The sequence below is a fragment of the Pogona vitticeps genome, chromosome 15 (assembly GCF_051106095.1).
Source record: "Pogona vitticeps strain Pit_001003342236 chromosome 15, PviZW2.1, whole genome shotgun sequence".
In the NCBI taxonomy this organism is placed as follows: domain Eukaryota; kingdom Metazoa; phylum Chordata; class Lepidosauria; order Squamata; family Agamidae; genus Pogona; species Pogona vitticeps.
In genome coordinates this window covers 2,350,308-2,371,851 of record NC_135797.1, presented here as the reverse complement: position 1 = coordinate 2,371,851, position 21,544 = coordinate 2,350,308, and the positions used below count along the sequence as shown (strand labels likewise).

The following is a 21,544-nucleotide window of genomic DNA, read 5'->3' as shown; positions in this document are numbered from 1 at the left end:
AAAAATATGCAGCTTTATGACAAGAGGGGCGTAGGGTGAACAAGGCTGCTATGCTTGCATCTGGAGAGGAGTTACTTAGGCAGGCCAGGCCTTCTGTGTGTTACATTTTGCCACAGGTAGCGTCCCAGGATCTCTGTTTTGGGGGGTTTCCAGGAGATCTGGTAGCTTTTTGGATATATGCAGATTGCCTGAGAAACAGGAGAACTCAGGTCCAGTTTTGAAGGATTGACTTCTAGGCCTTTTATATGATGTTTCATTGTTGGGGCTACCAGTAGAGCTTGGGCATTTCATTCTTTAAAGATGCATCATGGTTTTGCATGGGCCCTTCAAGGAACTTCTCTCTCTAAAGAGAAATATTGGGAAGGAGATTGTAAACAAGCAAGCACACTGACATTTTCTAGGTGTGGAGGATGCAATTTCCACATGCTATAGCTAACATTATGACGATGAGATCCTATTGATGGCCAGAATTTGACCTCAATGAAAGGCAGCTTCATGTATCTTGAGCATGAAGTCAAGAATGCCTTACAAAACATTTTCAGACAGTGGGAAACAGACAGTGATTGTAGGTCAACTTACTACATATATTGGGAAATGAAAGTGCATGGACAGCTCGGATCTGGTTTCAGAAGAAAGAGTATTGGTACTATTCCTTTCCTTCTGTTCACAATGTCTCTTTTGGGATCCTTCCCTAAGCATAGACTGTCCACCTTCCTCACCCAATTCAGTTCTCCGACTTTGTGTTTCAGATTGACTTCCTTTGCTCAGCCATGCCCGTGTGTGGACCAACCAACGCCATCCCTTCCTGCGCTGCCACCCCCAGCGTTGGCTTTGGATCCGAGAACTTTGGCTTTGGGGGCGGCTTAGGCATCGGCGGCTCTGGTTCCCTTGGCAATGGCAGGGGCTACGGGGGCACCGTCTCTGCCGCTAGTCTCGGAGTGCTTCCAGGAGTCCCAGTTGATGGCATCACCCAGATCCCACCAAGTGAGGTCGTAATCCAACCTCCGCCTGTTGTTGTAACCCTTCCAGGGCCCATCTTGTGTGCAAGCCCTCAAGGCGTTGAGGTCGGAGGCTACTCTCCCTGTGCTGTGCCGGGTTATGGGCGAGGCTTTGGATATGGGGCTTTCGGATATGGGGGGCTCGGTTCTGGGCACCTTAGTTCCAGTGGCTTCAGCTGTAGGAGGGGTGGCTTTCTCGGACGACGTGGAAGTGTGTGCCTGTAGCCCTATGGCAACGTGTGCTACAAGAGCAACGAAACCTGTGTGATACTCGGAAGACCCCTGGATGTTCCAAGATGATATGGACCCATTGCTGGATGATTATTTTCTTCCTGCCTTCAGAGAAGCTGAGCTTGAGGACCATTCCTGAAGCCTGGACTTTCTCTGTGAACTTTGCAGTCTTTTGTTTCCTCTCCTTTCCCCCTTTGGCTTCTGAATTTCTTCATGTAACAAAAACCAGCCGCCAGAATTCTGCTGTAACTTCTTGTCTTGCTACTTACCGTTGTGTTTTATTTCCATGCTATTGTCCTCTCATGTCTCATTCAATAAAGCCAGTGTTGCATTCTAGCACTTGCTGTTGTGTGGTAATTCACCAAAAGTGTCCCTAAGGCCATCTGCCATCTGAGTGTCTGTGTTTGTATAGGAAGAAAAGTGTTGCTTAATGAGGAGGAAGCAATAACAGTCGTGCCCCCCATAGCGACAATAATCCATTCCAGAAAAAGTGTCGCTATCCGGATTCGTCGCTATGCAGAACCGAAAAGCGCTTAGGAATTCATTAAACCCAGTTTAATGCATTCCTATGGGCTTAAAACTCACCGTTATGCGAAAATCATCCATAAGGCCACCATTTCCACTGCCCGATAAGCAAGGAAAGGGAGTGAAAACACTGCATGCGGCCATTTTTTTAACCCGGTCGCCATTTTGGAACCACCGATCAGCTGTTTTTAAAACATCGCTATGCGAAAATCGGTAAGCGAAACAGCTTACCGATCATCGCACAGCGATTATTTGCCGTTAAAAACATCGCAATGCGATCAGTTTTGCGATCGCAAAAATCAAATCGCTATGCAGATTCTTCGTTAAAGCGAGGCACCACTGTATCTAAATCTCTCCTTTTTAATCTATGAAAACCAAGATCTGCTCTGGAAAACTGGCAAACACCTATGGCTACCTTATGTCAGCCCACCCCGAGAGCCAACGAGGACACGCTTGGAAGTTTGGCCATCGTTCTGCTTTCACAGGACTGCTCTCTCCTTCTTTGGGCCTTTTTACTCTCTTTCCTTACCCAGCCATTCTGTTGAAGATAGAGGAGAGCACAAAACCTGAGGGTAAAGGAGGTTGCCTCGGCTTCTTTTTGATGAGAATTTACCCAGATACCTATCTGTGATGGGTAGGAAATTGAGATTAAAAATATTCCAGTCTGATTCTAAAGAGAATGGTAGAATACATGCACTAACACATACACACACACACACACACACACAGAGAGAGAGAGAGAGAGAGAGATTCACAAGCACAGCACACATACAAATCTACATACATTCCATGCAGGAGGCACTAATATTCACAAAGTTTGTCCACCCAAAGCCCAACTTTGAGCACACACCCCCATACCATGTTTGGCTTGATTTTTTGTGTATTCAGACGTGGTTCAGGTGCTCATTCCTATTTCTTCTCTCCAAGAGAATTTTTAATGACTGATTGTTCCTGAATTAAGCTGTTGTTCTTTGCAGCCCCTTTGGTCGGTTGAAGGAGTATTGGTTCTCTTCCTTTGGTACCGTTTCCATCACGCTTCTTGCGATCCTTCTGTAATTGTAGCCTTTCCACCTTCCTCACCCAATTCAGTTCTCCGACTTTGTGTTTCAGATTGACCTCCTTTGCTCAGCCATGCCTATCTGTGGACCATCCAACGCCATCCCTTCCTGCGCTGCCACCCCCAGCCTTGGCTTTGGATCCGAGAACTGTGGCTTCCGGGGCGCCTTAGGCCTTGGGGGCTCTGGTTCCCTTCGCTATGGCAAGGGCTACGGGGGCACCGTCTCCGCCGCTAGTCTCGGAGTACTTCAAGGAGTCCACCCTGATTGCATCATCCAGCTCCCACCAAATGAGGTCACAGTCGTACCTCCTCCTTGTCATCTGCAAGCCTTGACGGCCACAGAATCGGAGGCTATGCTCCTTGTGTTCATTGGGGTTATGGGCAGGGCTTTGGCTATGGGGGTTTTGGATATGAGCGTTTTGGATATCAGGGCTTTCATTACAGGGGCTTCGTCTATGGGAAGGGAGGGGTTTTTTTATGTCTTCCCTTCAGGCATCGTGTGCCTGATCTGTCATAGGAGTGTGTGCTAGCAGATCAACAAAACCTGTTTGATACTTCGGTAGACCCGTGGATATTCCAAACTGATCCATGCTGAATGTTTTTGTCCTGGGACCAGAGAATTTGGATTTGGAGGGAGCATTCCTGAAATTCCCCATGAAATTTCCAATCTTCCTTTTCCCCACTTTTCCCACTTTGGCTTTTGAAAATCTTAATATACATTTAAAAAAATATGAGCAACCAGCATGCTGACGTTCCTCTTTCTCTTGCTGCTTACTTCTGTAGTTTTGTTCCCATGTTATTGTCCTCTCATGTCTCACATATCCATTAAAGCTTATCCTGCGTTCTTGCACATGCCTCCCTTGTGTTGTGTGTGCTAATTCACCAAAGTGTACTTAAGGCCATCTGCCAGCTGCATGGGTCTTTGCTTCTGCGGAGATGTTTTGCAGGAAGATGAGGAAGAAGTTCACTCAAACTCTTCCTCCATATGCAGGGTGCAGCCTTCAGAACTGTGTGGAACATTGTATTTTTTTTAAAAAAAAAAAAAAACAGTGCCCATAAAAAGACACAAATCTATACACTCAATAAAGTCCATGAGGGAATGCACGAAAAGAATGGACGAATGAAAGAAATTCTGAGAAGCACACATGATCTAGGGGCAATGTATTCAGAAACATATTTAAATTTTTGTCTAGACTGAAACACCTCCCACAGAGTCTCCCATGTTAGTCTCAGCTGTGAGATGATGTTGAGAGGACTTTGATGGCTCTGACCCATTTGAAAGAATCACACATTTCTACCATATGTCCTTGATAAACTGCTGATGGAAAGAAACAGGCAGCCCATTTGCGGTGGAAAGTGGTGGGATGATGAAAAGGAAGCCCTTAGCCCTCACAGGAGAACCATACAAGTGTTCCTTTGGTGGTGGATGGCCATCTAGATAACTTTTGAAGTTGTGTGGTCTGTTATGATCGCATGACGAATGGAGACACTCTCTCCAGAATGTTCCCTCTCTGTCCCCAAGCTGGACCTTCTTGAGTATTTTCCTGGAAGATGGAGAGGGAGATCATTCCCTTTACAGTGACCCTTTCTTTTGTCATCAGACCCACATCTGTTCAGTAGTCTGATGGCACTCTCTCTCTCTTAATTTAGCTACCAGACTATGGAGGTTTAGCTACCAAACTACCAAGTTTATCTGCTGGGCCACCAAGGGGATGCTCTGCTTCCCCATTTGGGTTGATGTGACACAACTCCCTGTTTAAGTAGAAAGCTTTGCTTCCAGTTTCCCGGAGCAGCATAGAATCCACAGATGATAAAATAATGGAGTTGGAAGAGATCTATAAGGCCATAATGTCCAAAACACTCGGGAATCCAGGTTAGACAGTCAAGTAAAATGCAGTCTAACGTTCCCTTAAATGTCTCCAGTGATGGAACACTTACCATTCCCCCCATTTGACTCCATTGTTGTACTGCTCTAACAGTTTTCCTGATATTCAACTGAAAGTTGGCGTCCTGTAACTTGAGCCCATTTGTTGTGTGTCCTTGCACTCTGGGTTGATTGAGAACAGACTCTCACCCCTTCTCTGTATGACTACCTTTCCAATTATTTGAAACGTGCTATCATATCAAATAAGGATGCCCCCTGGGAGGGTCACCTTGATGGAAGGTGACAGGATGGAGTCCTCTAATGCAGTAGTCCTCAACCTTGGGCCTCCAGATGTTTTTGGACTTCACCTCCCAGAAATCCTGGCCAGCAGAGGTGGTGGTGAAGGCTTCTGGGAGTTGCAGTCCAAGAACATCTGGAGGCCCAAGGTTGAGGACCACTGCTCTAATGGATGGAACTGGTTGATACAGGGAGGAGTCGCTCTAGACAGGATCCCTAAACCGAGGGTCAACTCAACAAGATCACCAGCTCCTTAACTGAGGTCACCCTAACCGAGACCTCCAAGGTTCTGGAAACCCTTGATTCAAATCTAGCAGTACGACTGGAACTAAGGGATGAGATGGCATGTGCTGGACCACGGTCAGCCATGGTTTGAGGGTGTGCCTGTGAAACAAAGCATCTGGAGATGTAAGGGGTTCAACGTCCATGAATTTCATGGGGCTTCCCGGGCACCTGCAAGCTTCAATAATCCTCCAACGATTAGAATCTTTCTCCCAATCTAAGGCTAATTTCTCACCCTGAACACTTCAGGTTCAACCCCATCTCCTGCACCCTTCACTCTTCCGCCCTTTCATCCTTCAGTTCCAAAAAGTGGATTTCTTCTAATTTTCAAACCAAGACGCTACAGGTGTATGTCGCCCACTCCCAAGTTCTGGTCCTGCAAAGTTCTGAAATGTTCGACCAGAATTCATCGGGGGTGTGAAGAACACGTTGTCTACAAATGATCTGGTTGAAATCTGACGGATATTATGAGCCTTTCGGAGAGCTTTAAACCTTCCTTCAGCGACTTGAATAATCACTGAAACGAGTATAAGTTGCAACCAACTTTTGGGCAGTTAAAAATTCTATACACCGACTATTCATAAATGTCGAGATGCATGATATTATTTAGTCTTTATGGCCCTTTCGTAGGAAAACCAGCTGTCGCTCTTCTCCATGGATTTTGCCTCACACTGTCCCACAGAGAGTGTTCAACTTCAGCAACAATGTCTGTGTCAGACAGCCAAAACTGAACATGTGAACGTTGACCCTCAAACCCTTGAGAGAACTAAGAGACATCCTCCTCGAAACCAATTTCCCGTGCTATAAAAATACTTATTTTTACAAGGAAACTGCACAGAAGATTTTATTGTCCTTCTATTATATCCAAATTTCAAGTCCAGAAATGTGTCTTGAGCCTGATTTACCAAGAGCTGCTGAAATAAGTGGTAAGAGCAAGACGGACCAAGGATTCTGGTGGAGGAGCTCAACGTAAGGAATCCGTTTATAATTCTTCCCACTTTGTCGCTTTCATGACTCCTGGGCTAGTTTTGGGACACCCCTTTCTGTCTGAGGATTTAATTAGTCAGTGATCTATGAAAGTCATGCTCCTAAATTGCTTTAGCCATTCCGTATACACAAGAAATTAAATAGCATTTTGTTAGCTTTGCAGAATGCAGCTTCCACCTTTTGAGGATTTCGTCTCCACCTTTTCTTTCATTTGCAAACTGAAGTTGTTTGTGCCTCTTTAGCATTTACAGGGATCATTTCAATCTATGGAAAAATAATTTGGCCTCGGAAGCTGTTTTATTGGCTCTACAGGTTTAATGGTCCAGTCAATGAAACTCAGAAGAAAACGTTACGTAAATCAAATCTGGGGCATAGAAAACAAATTAAAAGACATTAATGAAAACCATACAGTTCCAAGAATGTGCAGTGCAGCAAAAACAAGAATATTTTCGATAGATTTTTAAAAAGGCAGAAGAATAATAATGAGAAACCACTTTGATTTGGTTGAACGTTTAGTCTATCAATCTCTATTTGCTCCTGGAAATATTAGAGGAAGATAAACATAAGATAGTGAGGACGATGTGCACATCACAGACAGGGTTAGCCCTTCATTGTTGATATCAGTGATAAGGAAATCAATGTGGAGATGGAGTAAAGGAATGTCCAGTATGAAACACCTAGAACACCAAAATATCATGGACTAGCCATCTTTCTTTAAGACAACAAAGCAGGTGCCCTTGAGTTCTTGAATTCATGGGAGATATTCTAAACAGGGCACTCCAAACTCTTTGGATTTCGATGAGTGGGCTCAACACCTGGACACAAGAGTATCTCCTAGAAGCTCCAGCACTGATGCAACAGCCATGAGGATGAACTCAAGTTCTTGATGACTTTTATGATGTTAATGATGAAGATGATGGTTAATAAGTCTTGCTGACCAGCCCTTTGGATGCTTGTGTGGGTGTGTGGCTTATTCAAGCATCAAATGAAATTAAATACCTTGCCACAGGTTCAGCAACATTCAAAGGAAGGGGGAAATAGATGGGAATCTATTAAGTAGCATGATGATAACCACAACTAAATCATGGGATCTCACCCTTTATGCTTAGTGCAGAAATTCTGCGCATGAAAGGAGAATTGTCAGCGACTAAGCAAAGAGTTGGCCAAAAGAGGTGGTGTCTTAGCCACAGAGGACGCTGCAAGAATTGTATAAAAGCCGAGCCTTCTCTCTTCATCTCCAACAGCTTCAGTCGACTCTCACCTCTTCTCTTCACCTTCTCTCAGGAGCAGGTAAGCATTTTTCTTGGGACATTTCCATATTTTTAAAAGATTCATACCAGGAAACAGCTAGATGGATCTTTGCTCTAGAAATTATAAAGCTTTGTGACAACCAAGGGAAAGCATGAGGAAAGCTTTGATTTACTTGGAGATGAGTAACTTTGGTGGGCCTGGGAAAGACAGTACTCTAGATAGGAGGGAAGGACCCCAGAATCAAAACACTGCATAGAAGTCCAGTTACGCTTTTGAAAATTAGAAATCTGGGCATTTTATATGGTGATGTGTATGGAGTTTACAGGAGAGCTTGGGCTTTTCATTCTTTAAAAAGTCATCAAGATATAGCTTGTGCCCTTCAAGAAATGTCTGTCTGGCTTGAAAAGGGATGCTAGAAAAGTGATACAGCATTGAAACAGATTGACATTTGCTATGATTTTGAGAGACGCTTCTCTCAAATTTATGTTTCCCTCACATATTTTCACTTAGTGGGCAGAATTTAAGGTGATGTGAATTCTGATTCAGTTCCTTTTTAAAATGGGAGTGCTCAGTAGAATAGAATAGAATGTTAGAGATTGCAAAACAGATTTTTTAAAAAAAAAATCAACATGGGGCCCAAGATGTTGAGTGCTTACCTTTGAAAAAGGATGAGTTTGAACTCACATGTCAAAAATGATGAGCTGTTTTGCTTTCTTAAAATCTGTGGCAGGCATAATCGAACCTATACTCGCCATGGTACAACACTGAGAAAATCTCTTGGCAGATCCATGGATGATCTGAATCCGCCATCAATGTCCTTTTCTTTGGAGTAAATGAGGCTATGAGTGCGACTCAATCCCACAACAAGCTTCATTCAAGTACGGCACTTGGTGCAACGTGAGAGTTCTGTAGATGTTTGCGGATAGCAAACTCACTTAATCCCTCACCACTGACTGAGACAGCAAAGGATTCTGAGAGATAAAAATCCTACAAATTCTTGGAAGCAATGACTCCGTTGTATCTTATTCAAAGTGTTCTTAGCAGCTCCATTTGTGGGTTATTGGAGGAATAGTTCTCTTCCTTTGGTACCGTTTCCATCACACTTTTTGCGATCCTTCTGTAATTGTAGCCTTTCCACCTTCCTCACCCAATTCAGTTCTCCGACTTTGTGTTTCAGATTGACCTCCCTCGCTCAGCCATGCCTATCTGTGGACCATCCAACGCCATCCCTTCCTGCGCTGCCACCCCCAGCGTTGGCTTTGGATCCGAGAACGTGGGCTTCGGGGGCGCCTTAGGCCTTGGGGGCTTGGGTTCCATTGGCAGGGGCTACGGGGGCTCCGTCTCCGCCGCTAGTCTCGGAGAGCTTCAAGGGGTCCCAGTTGGTGGCATCGTCCAACTCCTACCAAGTCAGGTCACACTCAATCCTCCTCCTTCCACTGTAGTCATGCCAGGGATGATCTTGTCTGCAAACCCTGAAGGCGTTGAGGTCGGAGGCTACTCTCCCTGTGCTGTGCCCGGTTATGGGCAAGGCTTCGGATATGGGGGGCTCGGTTCTGGGCTCCTTGGTTCCAGTGGCTACAACCATGGGAGGGTTGGCCTTCTCGGATATGGGGGGCTCGGTTCTGGGTTCCTTGGTTCCAGGGGCTTGTGCAATAGGAGGGGTAGCATTTTCGGACGACGTGGAAGCATCTGCCTGTAGCCCTATGGCAACGTGTGCGTCTAGACCAGCGAAACCTGTGTGATACTCGGAAGACCCCTGGATGTTCCAAGATGATACGGACCCATTGCTGAACGATTATTTTCTCCCTGCCTTCAGAGAAGCTGAGCTTGGGGACCATTCCTGAAGCCTGGACGTTCTCTGTGAGCTTCGCCATCTATCCTTTCCTCTCCTTTCCCATCTCGGCTTCTGAAATTCTTCATATAAGAAAAATCAACCACCAGAATTCTATTGTAGCTTCTTCTTTTGTTACTTACCTTTGTGTTTTACTCATCTCTCATGTTTTCAATAAAGCCGATCTTGCATTCTAGCACATGCTGTTGTGTGGTAATTCCCCAAAGATGTACCTAAGGCCATCTGCCATCTGAGTGTGTGTGAGTGTGTTTGTATAGGCAAAAATGTTTTGCTTAAAGATGGGGAAGCAATTATTTAAGTCTCGCCTTCCGTATAAGCAGCACGCATTGCTTTGTATGTTCTTCTACAATGTTGGCCAGGGATTATGGGACTTCGAAAATATGAAAGACCCTTACTTTAAGAGTCGGTGGTTCTTTTTCTGCCTATTACACTGTAACTAGAGTTAGGTGGATTACGTAGATCCCCTAGTGAGCATTCGAGCATATTTGAGCTGATGGTGGTCCAGTTCAAGAGACTTTTCTCATGGTTCAGCCAAGTAAGTTTGGGCACTATATGAAGCCAGAATCCTGCCCCCACTCTTTCAACACTAAAGCAAGACCAAAATGGCTCTCGCTCCCTCTCGCCTTCATTCTCCTACTCTTGCTTCATGCAGGTTCTCGATCCCCAAGGCATCCAACCTGGTACATTATCCATGACAGACATGTAAGACATAGTCAGTGCAGGATGGTACCCACCATAGTGGGTGAGACAGAAAGCACAGCAGGCAAAGGCAGGAAAGAGCCAGGTGTAGCAGGATATTGAGAGGCATGTGGGAAAGGATAGCTTGATTCCCTTCCATTAGAAGAATAAAAAAGCTCTATTTGGACAATCTTCCCGTGGTAGCTGAGGCAATCCGCCAGCAAGTAGATGCCACCATCAGAGGCCCTGATCCAGCCACCCTCTTGGAATGTGACCTTTCAAGGGGCCCTCCTTGCACTTAGCAGTTGTGGGAGATCCATATCCAATTTGGGTTGGATCCCTCCATCTGTCTGTCTTTCTGTCTTTCTGTCTGTCTGTCTCGGGGACACCACCCCAGACACCACCTGGTGATGCTTCAGGAGCCTCATCTCTTTGGTTCCAGTCCAAGAACCTCACCAAGAATCCACACCAGCTTTTGCCATTCTTGATTGTTGCTGGTACCATACCAAGGTTTTTGCAAGAGTTATATCCCAGGAAACATCCACTGCTATGGTGGCCAAGGAGAGATGCTTGTAACCCTCCTAAAGCCCTCCAAGCACCCCAAAGCAAAACCACCAACATGGTCTCCAACCAACCGTGAGCCACCAACAGCTTCTAGAGCCTTTTCTTCCTTTAGCTTTTAAGGAAAATATGCTCCCCAAGATGACCGTCCGTGACACCGTGGAGAAGTCACGAAGCTACAATATCAGAGAGGCCCGACTTCAGACACATGAAAGAGGCAGAGGCAAAGAACAAGAAGTGAGCAATAGGATGATACGTAATCAATGCATCATGAGAATTTGAGCATGCAAGATGGGAAAGGAGAGGAAAGGAAAGACTGGAAAAGTTTGTGCAGAATATCTGAGCTTCAGGGATGGTGGACAAGCTCTGCTTTTCTGCAGCCCGGGATAAACACACAGGAATGGGTCTATATCACCTATGAACATCCATGCGTCCTCCTCATAGCTCACCAGCTTCGTAGGTTGTGAACACACTCAACCAGGATGGTCGAAGGAGGAACTTCTTCTGTGATGGCCATTCCTCGCATGAGGAATGCTCCCCAAAACTATGCCCTCATAGACTCCTACTGCCCCCAGACCACCACCAGTACAGGGAGATTTGGTTCCGAAAACAACCCGCTCAAATCAGGAAGAAAGAATGGCTCCTGGCGGGTGGGGGGGCCATTAACTGGAGGAGATAGACAGTGCGCTGAAAGAATAGGGGCTCGTCTGAAGATTCTTGTGGGCTCCGGAATTGTTCATCTTAACCATGAGAAAATTTAGTTACACTTTCATGCTCAATTGGAGGTCTGGCTAATCCATCTAGTTGTAGTTTAGCAGGTACATGAAGAACTTCAGCCTCTTTTAAAGGGGAAAGGTAAAGTTAACAGTTCCCCTTGACAGTTTGTCCAGTTGTGTCTGACTCTAGGGGTCGGTGCTGATCCCCGTTTCCAGCCGTAGAGGCAGCATTTCCCTCTAGACAGTTCTCGATGGTCACGTGGCCAGCGCAACTACACATTACGTTCCCACCGTAGTGTTACCTATTTATCTACTAGCATCTTAACATGCTTTCGACCTGCTAGGTTGGCAGGAGCTGGGAGAAGGGACGGGAGCTCCCTCTCTCGCGTGGATTCGAACTGCTGATGTTCCGACCTCGCAGGCCAGAGGCTTTTGCGGTTTATCTCGCAGCGTCACCACACCCCTGCTTTTAAAGGGTAGGATGTGTTATATTTTGAAGCTCCGTGGTCAACTCTCAGGGGCGATGGAGACTGTAGTCCCTAATACTCAGGTAACTAAACTAAGACGTGGTGTCCAATCAGAAAGCTGGAAAGACACGGGCCTGAAGGCAACAGAAAGGGTTGCTTGAACGGGAGGGATCTCCCTGAAAGGACCCCTTCTGCCTTCCATGAATTGATCTAGCTAGGCCATGAACAGGAGAGGTCCTACAGTGGGACCAAGGTAATCCATCTTGGGTAGGATTGCCAGATGTCAGGCAAAAGGAGGACGTGTCCTCCTTTTTAGCCTAACGTCCTCCGTCAGGCAGGCAAAGATAAAAACCTTTAAAATGTCAGGCTTTTGTATATTTTATGTTATAATTTTGGATGGGAGGGGGAGAGGTGGAAAGCCCCCCTTCCCTCTGGCTTTCCCCGCCCTCACCTGCCCGCCCACCCCCGGTATTTTTTTTGGGGGGAAGCCTCCATTGAATTTATTTTTATTTTTTAACATGACTGTTTCTTAGTCGGTTCGCTAAGAGACAGTTATTGGCAGCTATTGTAATAAAATTGTATTGATTGTGGGTTTAATCTGGAACAATTCAAATGAAACATTCAATATGTCCTCCTTTGTCCTCCTTTTTGTCTTTCTATGTCCTCCTTTTAGTACCCGTGTATCTGGCAACCCTAATCTTGGGCGACCTTGGGATTCGGCTGCAGCACGCATCTCTGTGCGTCATGTGATCGCTGGGGGAAAAAATCAAATCGGACCACACCGCTCCAAAACTCGTCTTGATTGACCATGTCTTTTCCTGTGTGATCACAGCCAGAGAAAAACGTTGACGGTTCAAATGTCATGACTGAGCGCTTCCTTGCCACTGTCCCGCCACCTTCTACCTCACACTGGTCATCCATTTATTTCCATCAGCAGTTCATGAAGGACATCTTGTAGAAATGTGAAACTCTTTTCCAGGATCAGAGTCACCAAGATTCCCTTATCATTATCTCAGAGCTGATTTGGACACAGGAGACTGGGAGAAATTCTGCATTTTTCACAGAAATCTTAGCAGGTTTCTAAAGGCCTTTCCCATAAATTATATAGATTTCCCTGTATTTCTTTCATTCGGCCATTCTTGGATTGAATGCCCTCAGGGACTCTGCCTCTATTGATGTTTTTCTCCCGGCTTCACGTGCATTGTTTACAAAAATGCAAATGATTAATCCATACCAAGAGTTGTACACTACTTAAGAGAATATTGAGTGCGAGATGGAGTGAATTTCTTCCTTATTTTTAAGCTTAAATTCTCTGCAAATAAACACACACACACACACACACACACACACACACACACAGAGGAGGCCAATGGCTTAGTTACACTTTGGCAAACTGCCACACAACACAACGGAGGCATGTGATAGAATGCAGGAAAAGCTTTAATGAAAATATCAGACTTAAGTGGAAAATAGCACTGAAGAAAACTACAGAAGTAAATAACATAAGAAGAAGTTACAGCAGAATTCTGGGGGCTCATTTTTGTTACATCAAGAATTTCAGAAGCTGAGATGGGAGAGGAGAGGAAAGGAAAGACGGCGAAGTTCACAGAGAATGTCCAGGCTTCAGGAATGGTCCTTAAGCTCAGCTTCTCCGAAGGCAGGAAGAAAATAATCGTTCAGCAATGGGTCCGTATCATCTTGGAACATCCAGGGGGCTTCCGAGTATCACACAGGTTTCGCTGGTCTAGACGCACACGTTGCCATAGGGCTACAGGCAGATGCTTCCACGTCGTCCGAAAATGCTACCCCTCCTATTGCACAAGCCCCTGGAACCAAGGAACCCAGAACTGAGCCCCCCATATCCGAGAAGGCCAACCCTCCCATGGTTGTAGCCACTGGAACCAAGGAGCCCAGAACCGAGCCCCCCATATCCAAAGCCTTGCCCATAACCGGGCACAGCACAGGGAGAGTAGCCTCCGACCTCAACGCCTTCAGGGTTTGCAGACAAGATCATCCCTGGCATGACTACAGTGGAAGGAGGAGGATTGAGTGTGACCTGACTTGGTAGGAGTTGGACGATGCCACCAACTGGGACCCCTTGAAGCTCTCCGAGACTAGCGGCGGAGACGGAGCCCCCGTAGCCCCTGCCAATGGAACCCAAGCCCCCAAGGCCTAAGGCGCCCCCGAAGCCCACATTCTCGGATCCAAAGCCAACGCTGGGGGTGGCAGCGCAGGAAGGGATGGCGTTGGATGGTCCACAGATAGGCATGGCTGAGCGAGGGAGGTCAATCTGAAACACAAAGTCGGAGAACTGAATTGGGTGAGGAAGGTGGAAAGGCTACAATTACAGAAGGATCGCAAGAAGTGTTATGGAAACGGTACCAAAGGAAGAGAACCAATAATCCGTCAACCAACCAAAGGGGCTGCAAAGAACAAGAACTTAATTCAGGAACAATCAGTCATTAAAAATTCTCTTGGAGAGAAGAAATAGGAATGAGCACCTGAACCACATCTGAATATACAAAAGATCAAGCCAAACACGGCATGGGGTGTGTGCTCAAAGTTGGGCTTTGGGTGGACAAAATTTGTGATCATTAGTGCCTCCTGCATGGTATGTATGTGTGTGTGTGTGTGTGTGTGTATGTGTGTGTGTGTGTGTGTGTGTGTGTGTGTGTGTGAGAGAGAGAGAGAGAGAGAGAGAGAGAGTCTCCCTCTCCCTCTCTCTCCCTCTCTGTCTCTGCATCTACTCTACCACTCTCTTTAGAATCAGAACGGATTGTTTTTAAATTCAGTTCTCTACCCATCTCAGATATGTATATGTGTAAATTCTCATCAAAAGGAAGCCGAGACTACCTTCTTACCCTCAGGTTCTGTGCTCTATCTTCACGAGAATGGTCAAGTAAGGAAAGAGAGTTAAAAGGGCTGAAGAAGGAGAGAACAGTCCGGCGGAAGCAGAACAAAGGCCAGATTTCCCAGCGTCTCCTCGTTGGCTCTTGGGGGTGGGCTGACATAAGGTAGCCATAGGTGTTTGCCCGTTTTCCAAAGCAGATCTTGGTTTTGAGAGAACTTACAGACCTCATGCCTGTAGAGACCGAAGTCTTCCCAAGCTGGCTAGACCCTTGCCCCCCAACTAGCTCTAGGCCAATGTGACGATTGGACAAGCCTGGGAATAGCCCAAGGATGATGGACTTACCTGTTCCAAAGAGAAGCTGTAGAGCTGAAAGGAGAGTCAGGTGAAGCTGTTGGATTTCTGGAGAAGCAGATGAGCTTTTATACCGTTTGGGAAACCTCCACCTTAGCATAGAGACCGCCTCTTTCAGCAATCATCCTGCTTAACTGCTGACCTTTCTCTTTTCAAAGTTTAGAATTCCCACACAAAGCACTATGTTTGAGGTGGCAGATTTAATTAGTTGGAAACATGGGGAATGAATTTAATCTCTCTCTCTCCCCCTTCCATTGTAGGTTGCTTCAAGTCAAGTGGTTTAATTTTAAATGACATTTAAAAAAAAACCACAGACACTCTGACAGTGTTGATGGCCGTCATCAAAACTCTCCAGTCCTCTTTTTCATTATTATACATGTTGTTATGAATTCTAAGAGACCATGAAAATGGATGCATCAGCATTAGGACATTCCAAGCCACACGTGTATTTCATGGTGCTGAGCCTGGTTAGGTCACATCCGGACAAAAGTCCAGTTGAGGGGTTGAACAGATCTTCCCACAAATTAAAGGAAACAAGGAGTAGAACTGATTCGTGTCCCCTGCTCATTCAAGTACGGTCGTGCCTCACTTTACGATTGCCCCGCATTGCGACAAAACCGCATTACGACAATCTTTTTACAATCGCAGTTGGTCTAAATGGTTTTTTTTTCACTTTGCGATGATCAGTTCCCTGCTTCGGGAACCGATTCTTCACAAAACGATGATTTCAAAACAGCTGATAGGCGGTTTCAAAATGTCCATTGGGTAAACAAAATGGCTCCCCGCTGTTTTCTGGGATGGATTCCTCGCAATATAGGCAGCGAAAACGGCTGCCATATGGAAGATGTTGTACAATTCCGCTGTGTAGACATGAATGGTGATGAGACAAAGATCAGCAGAGGTCATTTGAATAGACAGACTGTGATGAACGAGTCCAGATTTCCTGTTGATCGGCATGAGGGAAAAGGAGTAAACCAACCAATGGGGTCAAATGAAAGAAAAAGTTGAGGATCAACATTTATAATATTTAACTGATTTCTTTCAAATGAAAGAAAAGGTGAGGATCAAAGTCTCGGGAGAGCCATAGAAGCCGCATTCTGCAGAGACGGCAAAATGCTGTCTCTGGCACGCTGCAGATTAAAGTAATTTGGGGGAATGGAGAATTTCAAAAATGGCTGGCTAATTAAAGCCTGAGGGAGAGAGTAATGTCACAAAAGAAGCTGAAGGGTCATCAGGTCTCCCACATGCTCTTAAATCACTTGTGTAATTGTGAGTCTGGTACTTCCAAGCAAACAGAGAAGATAGATAATGGAATTGTACCACCTAATTAGATAAGCTGAACTGGTTTATTCGGGGGGGGGCTGGAATTTTATCTCAGGATGATTTTCACTATTTTCACTTAGAGAAATGAGAACCTTTTTCAAACGAAATCCAAGGGTGGAAATGTTGACAGAAATACTCAATGGTGATTTTCAGGATTCTTATGTTTGTCTTCTTTATGATATGGCTGAAGATTTTAAATAAAAAACCCTTTAAATTATTTTCTTCCTTCCTTCAATTGAGAGAGTCATCCACCCACCCACCCACCCACCCACCCACCCACCCATCCATCCATCCATCCATCCATCCATCCATCCCCCAATCGATCTACCCATCCATCCATCCATCCATCCATCCATCCATCCATCCATCCATCCATCCATCCATCCATCCATCCATCCATCCATCCATCCATCCATCCCCACTTTGTCACAGCCACTAAATAAATACGCCCCACACTTGTCCTGGGAGAAGGGGGGACACAGATCATTTCTACTCCATTTTCTCTTAAATTTGTGAGGACTTGAATCCAACCCCCCCTTGAATTTTGGCCAGGATACGACCTGGCCAGGCTCAGCACCAGGAAAGATGCTCGTGGCCTTTAACGTCCTAGTGCTGATGCAATGTTTCTACATTGTCCTAAAATTTATGAACAACAATGATGATAATAATGAGGAAGAGGATGAAAGAGATTTCTTGATAGCCATCTCCACTCTCAGCGTGTTGGTGGTTTTCTACATCATTCCAAAGGAAACCATTTGACTTGAAGTCAGCAACATCCCGCGGAAGAGGAAAGAATAGTTGTTAAATTAGTTTCTTGTGGTGACAACAAGATTAAATTGGCCACCTCATACATTGTGCTTTGTATGGGGATTCTAAACTTTGAAAAGAGAAAGGTCAGCAGTTAAGAAGGATGATTGACAAAAGAGGCGGTCTCTATGCTAAGGTGGAGGTTTCTCAAATGGTATAAAAGCTCGTCTGCTTCTCCAGAAATCCAACAGCTTCACCTGACTCTCCTTTCAGCTCTACAGCTTCTCTTTGGAACAGGTAAGTCCATCATCCTTGGGCTATTCCCAGGCTTGTCCAATCGTCACATTGGCCTAGAGCTAGTTGGGGGGCAAGGGTCTAGCCAGCTTGGGAAGACTTAGGTCTCTACAGGCATGAGGTCTGTAAGCTCTCCGAAAACCAAGATCTGCTCTGGAAAACGGGCAAACACCTATGGCTACGTTATGTCAGCCCACCCCGAGAGCCGACGAGGAGACGCCGGGAAATCCGGCCTTTGTTCTGCTTCCGCCGGACTGTTCTCTCCTTCTTCAGCCCTTTTAACTCTCTTTCCTTACTTGACCATTCTCGTGAAGATAGAGCACAGAACCTGAGGGTAAGAAGGTAGTCTCGGCTTCCTTTTGATGAGAATTTACACATATACGTATCTGAGATGGGTAGAGAACTGAATTTAAAAACAATCCGTTCTGATTCTAAAGAGAGTGGTAGAGTAGATGCAGAGACAGAGAGGGAGAGAGAGGGAGAGGGAGACTCTCTCTCTCTCTCTCTCTCTCTCTCTCTCTCTCACACACACACACACACACACACACACACACACACACACACACACACACACACACACACACACACACACACACACACATATATATATATATATATATACATACCATGCAGGAGGCACTAATGATCACAAATTTTGTCCACCCAAAGCCCAACTTTGAGCACACACCCCCACGCCAGGTTTGGCTTGGTCTTTTGTATATTCAGATGTGGTTCAGGTGCTCATTCCTATTTCTTCTCTCCAAGAGAATTTTTAATGACTGATTGTTCCTGAATTCAGTTCTTGTTCTTTGCAGCCCCTTTGGTCGGTTGATGGATTATTGGTTCTCTTCCTTTGGTACCGTTTCCATCACACTTCTTGCGATCCTTCTGTAACTGTAGCCTTTCCACCTTCCTCACCCAATTCAGTTCTCCGACTTTGTGTTTCAGATTGACCTCCCTCGCTCAGCCATGCCTATCTGTGGACCATCCAACGCCATCCCTTCCTGCGCTGCCACCCCCAGCGTTGGCTTTGGATCTGACAACCGTGGCTTCGGGGGCGCCTTAGGCCTTGGGGGCTTGGGTTCCATTGGCAGCGGCTACGGGGGCACCGTCTCCGCCGCTAGTCTCGGAGTGCTTCAAGGGGTCCACCCTGCTTGCATCGTCCAGAACCCAGCAAGCGAGGTCACAATCCATCCTCCTCCGTTCCAAGCAACCATTCCAGGGCCCATCTTGTGTGCAAGCCCTGAAGGCGTTCAGGTCGGAGGCTACTCTCCCTGTGCTGTGCCCGGTTATGGGCAAGGCTTGGGATATGGGGGTTTGGGATATGGGGGGCTCAGTTCTGGGCTCCTTGGTTTCAGTGGCTACAACCATGGGAGGGATGGCTTTTTCGGATATGGGGGGTTCAATTCTGGGCTCCTTGGTTCCAAGGGCTTGTGCAATAGGAGGGGTAGCTTTTTCGGACAACGTGGAAGCATCTGCCTGTAGCCCTATGGCAACGTGCACGCCTAGACCAACGAAACCTGTGTGATACTCGGAAGACCCCTGGATGTTCCAAGATGATACGGACCCATTGCTGAACGATTATTTTCTTCCTGCCTTCGGAGAAGCTGAGCTTAAGGACCATTCCTGAAGCCTGGACTTTCTCCGTGAGCTTCGCCGTCTTTCCTTTCCTCTCCTCTCCCATCTCAGCTTCTGAAATTCTTGATGTAACAAAAATGAGTCACTAGAATTCTGCTGTAACTTCTTCTTATGTTATTTACCTCTGTAGTTTTCTTCAGTGCTATTGTCCACTCATGTCTCATGCATTCAATAAAGCCTATCTTGCATTCTAGCCCATGCCTCTGTTGTGTTGTCTGGTAGTTTCACCAAAGTATAACTAAGGCCATCTCCTCGCTCTTTCTCTCTCTCTCCCCCCTCTCTTTCTGTATTTGCACAGATGTTTTGCCTAAGGATGAGGAAGAAAATTCACTAAATCTCTCACTCAGTGTGCTCTTAAGTACAACTCTTGGTATGGTGTGGGACACCTCTATTTTTTAAAAACAATGCACGTGAAACAGGCACAAATGTATGAATTCACAGAAAGCAGTCATGCCTTGTGTGCCAGGTTCAGTTTGCATAGCTCTGCTTGATGATAACTTGGTTTCGAAGGCAGTGTATCCACCACCAGCCTTGATGTCCTTCAAGGCAGACACCCACAAAGCTTCAACCAGCTCCTTCCATGAAAAACTACAGTCCAACCCCTGCTCTTTCAATATAACCATCATCATGTCTTCAAGCTTTGAACCGTTGCTGTCAGAGTCCCTGTCTCACGCCCTGATGGGGGTTCAGGGTTGGCAGTAAACTTTTATGGAGGCTTTGGGCTCAGACATTTCGGTAGGATGGGCTACCTTGTCAACGAGTCTGTCTCTCCCAACTGTGGTAGCGCACGCCTGTAAAATGATGAAACCATGGTCTGTGGACATTAAGAAGAACTGAGATTTGGAGAGATGAGAAAGATCAACTGCTGATGATTCTAGGCATGGTTACCAACGTGTTGAGGAACTTGGTGTTGACCTTGTGCTCTCTCCCCTTTTCTCCCTTCGCTTTGCCCAGTCCATCCCACATTTTTTTCCCCACTTGCAGCTCCCTTGACCCATCCTGGATCTTCCCTGATGCAAAAAGGCAACCATGGCCACTGCTGGCTCTTCTCATGCAGTCAAGGCAGACATGCAGGGACAGATGCGTGGCTCACGGCGAGGTCTTCATCTGGGTCCAAGCAGGGTGTTAGGCAGAATCCCTGCTGGCACGCAGGGAGACCAGCAACCAAGGAGAGGGAGAACGGGGCAGTGGCAAAGGAAGAGAGGATTTTGTGATCCCTCTGGCTAGGTTAGATGACACCCCAGGTTGCCACTGTGCACAGTTGAGGAACCACCAACGTTGGCATTCACAAGACCACGCTCTGCTGATCCATAGAGGTCCTCTTCACTGTCTCTTGTGCCGCGGTTAATGTCAACTCTTCCTCTTTTTCAGTAAAGTTTCTCTTGCATCATTTTAACCTACCTTCTTGTGATTTTTTTGCCCATTTACCTTCATCCCTGGTGACCAGGTTTCCAAAACATCCTGGTCACTGAAGCATCATTTTCTTCCACCCCAAAAGTTTTGCTTTTAGAGTATAAAGGAAGAGCAAGACAGATATTCCTTCTTAGAATGTCCTCCAGAATGCCCATCCAGTATCTGTTTTGTCGTGTGTTGTAGGACTACCCATCCATTGTCTCATACAGTTGTTTGCTTGGAAAAGCAACTTCTTGTTGTTGTTGTTTAGTTGTTTAGTCATGTCCAACTCTTCTTGACCTCATGGACCAGAGCATGCCAGGCCCTCCTGTCTTCCACTGCCTCCCAGAGTTGGGATGAGTTAATCTTCTACAGAAGTGGTCGAAATGACTAGATAGGCGGGGTATAAATACAATAAATAATAATAATAATAACAATACATCTTCATTGTGGCAGCCATTCGAAATCTTTTTGGCGTTCTCTTCCACTTGGTCCACGGAGTTGGGTGGAAGAAGGTAAATCTGGAGCAGCAGATCTTCCAGAAACACAAATGGCAGGGTGGCAATAAATTTGGAAGGGCAAGTGCCCATCGCAACAGCCAACCTAAATCCAAAATAAGTCCAGAATGCTGGCTGTCTCAGTGATTTAGGTATCCAGCTGAGGAACAAGGGGTTGGGAGTTCGATTCCCCCACTGTGCCTTCTTGACAAGGGGCTGGACTCAATGACCCATAGGGTCCCTCCCAGCTCTGCAGTTCTGAGATTAGGATGATGATGAAGAAGTTCACGAAGCTATGCTTCATTATTCAAAGATAAATTCCTTTCAGATTTCTGATAGTCCTCTTCTTAAGGAGGGAGCATGGCTGGAGGGCTCAGTGGGATGGTCCCAAAAGAAGGGAATGTTAATCCCATTCTAAATACTCTGTACCCAGGAAACCCTGGGAATGGTCACCATAGGCCAGCATTGACTTGACAAGCACACTATTACTATAAGAATGTGCAGTTTGCCCCAGGCTACCCAGGCTGGCTCCTGTTGCAGGAGGCACAGTGGGGGAATCAAACTCCCCACCCTTTGCTCTGCACCCAGATAAGCTGAGCTAAACCACAGAGCTCTCCTGTTGCCTGCTGTTATTGTTGTTATTATCATTAGGGTTGCTATTAGTTCTAATTGGATGGCCCGGAAG

The 21,544-nt window shown here is 46.0% G+C and overlaps 1 protein-coding gene across 1 annotated transcript; it reads left to right on the top strand.

The window, feature by feature from the left end:
- Positions 1-17,020: 17,020 nt before the first annotated feature.
- KRTAP19-3 (keratin associated protein 19-3) lies at positions 17,021-19,868 on the top strand. The gene is made up of 2 exons (XM_072984113.2): positions 17,021-17,335; positions 18,281-19,868. The coding sequence occupies exon 2, from the start codon at positions 18,302-18,304 to the stop codon at positions 18,815-18,817; it is 516 nt and encodes a 171-aa protein (XP_072840214.2). The 5' UTR covers positions 17,021-17,335; positions 18,281-18,301; the 3' UTR covers positions 18,818-19,868.
- The last annotated feature ends 1,676 nt before the right edge of the window (positions 19,869-21,544 follow it).

Excerpts from the sequence above, each read along its gene's own strand:
- KRTAP19-3 (XM_072984113.2), top strand. The coding sequence starts at position 18,302 with ATGCCTATCTGTGGACCATCCAACGCCATCCCTTCCTGCGCTGCCACC.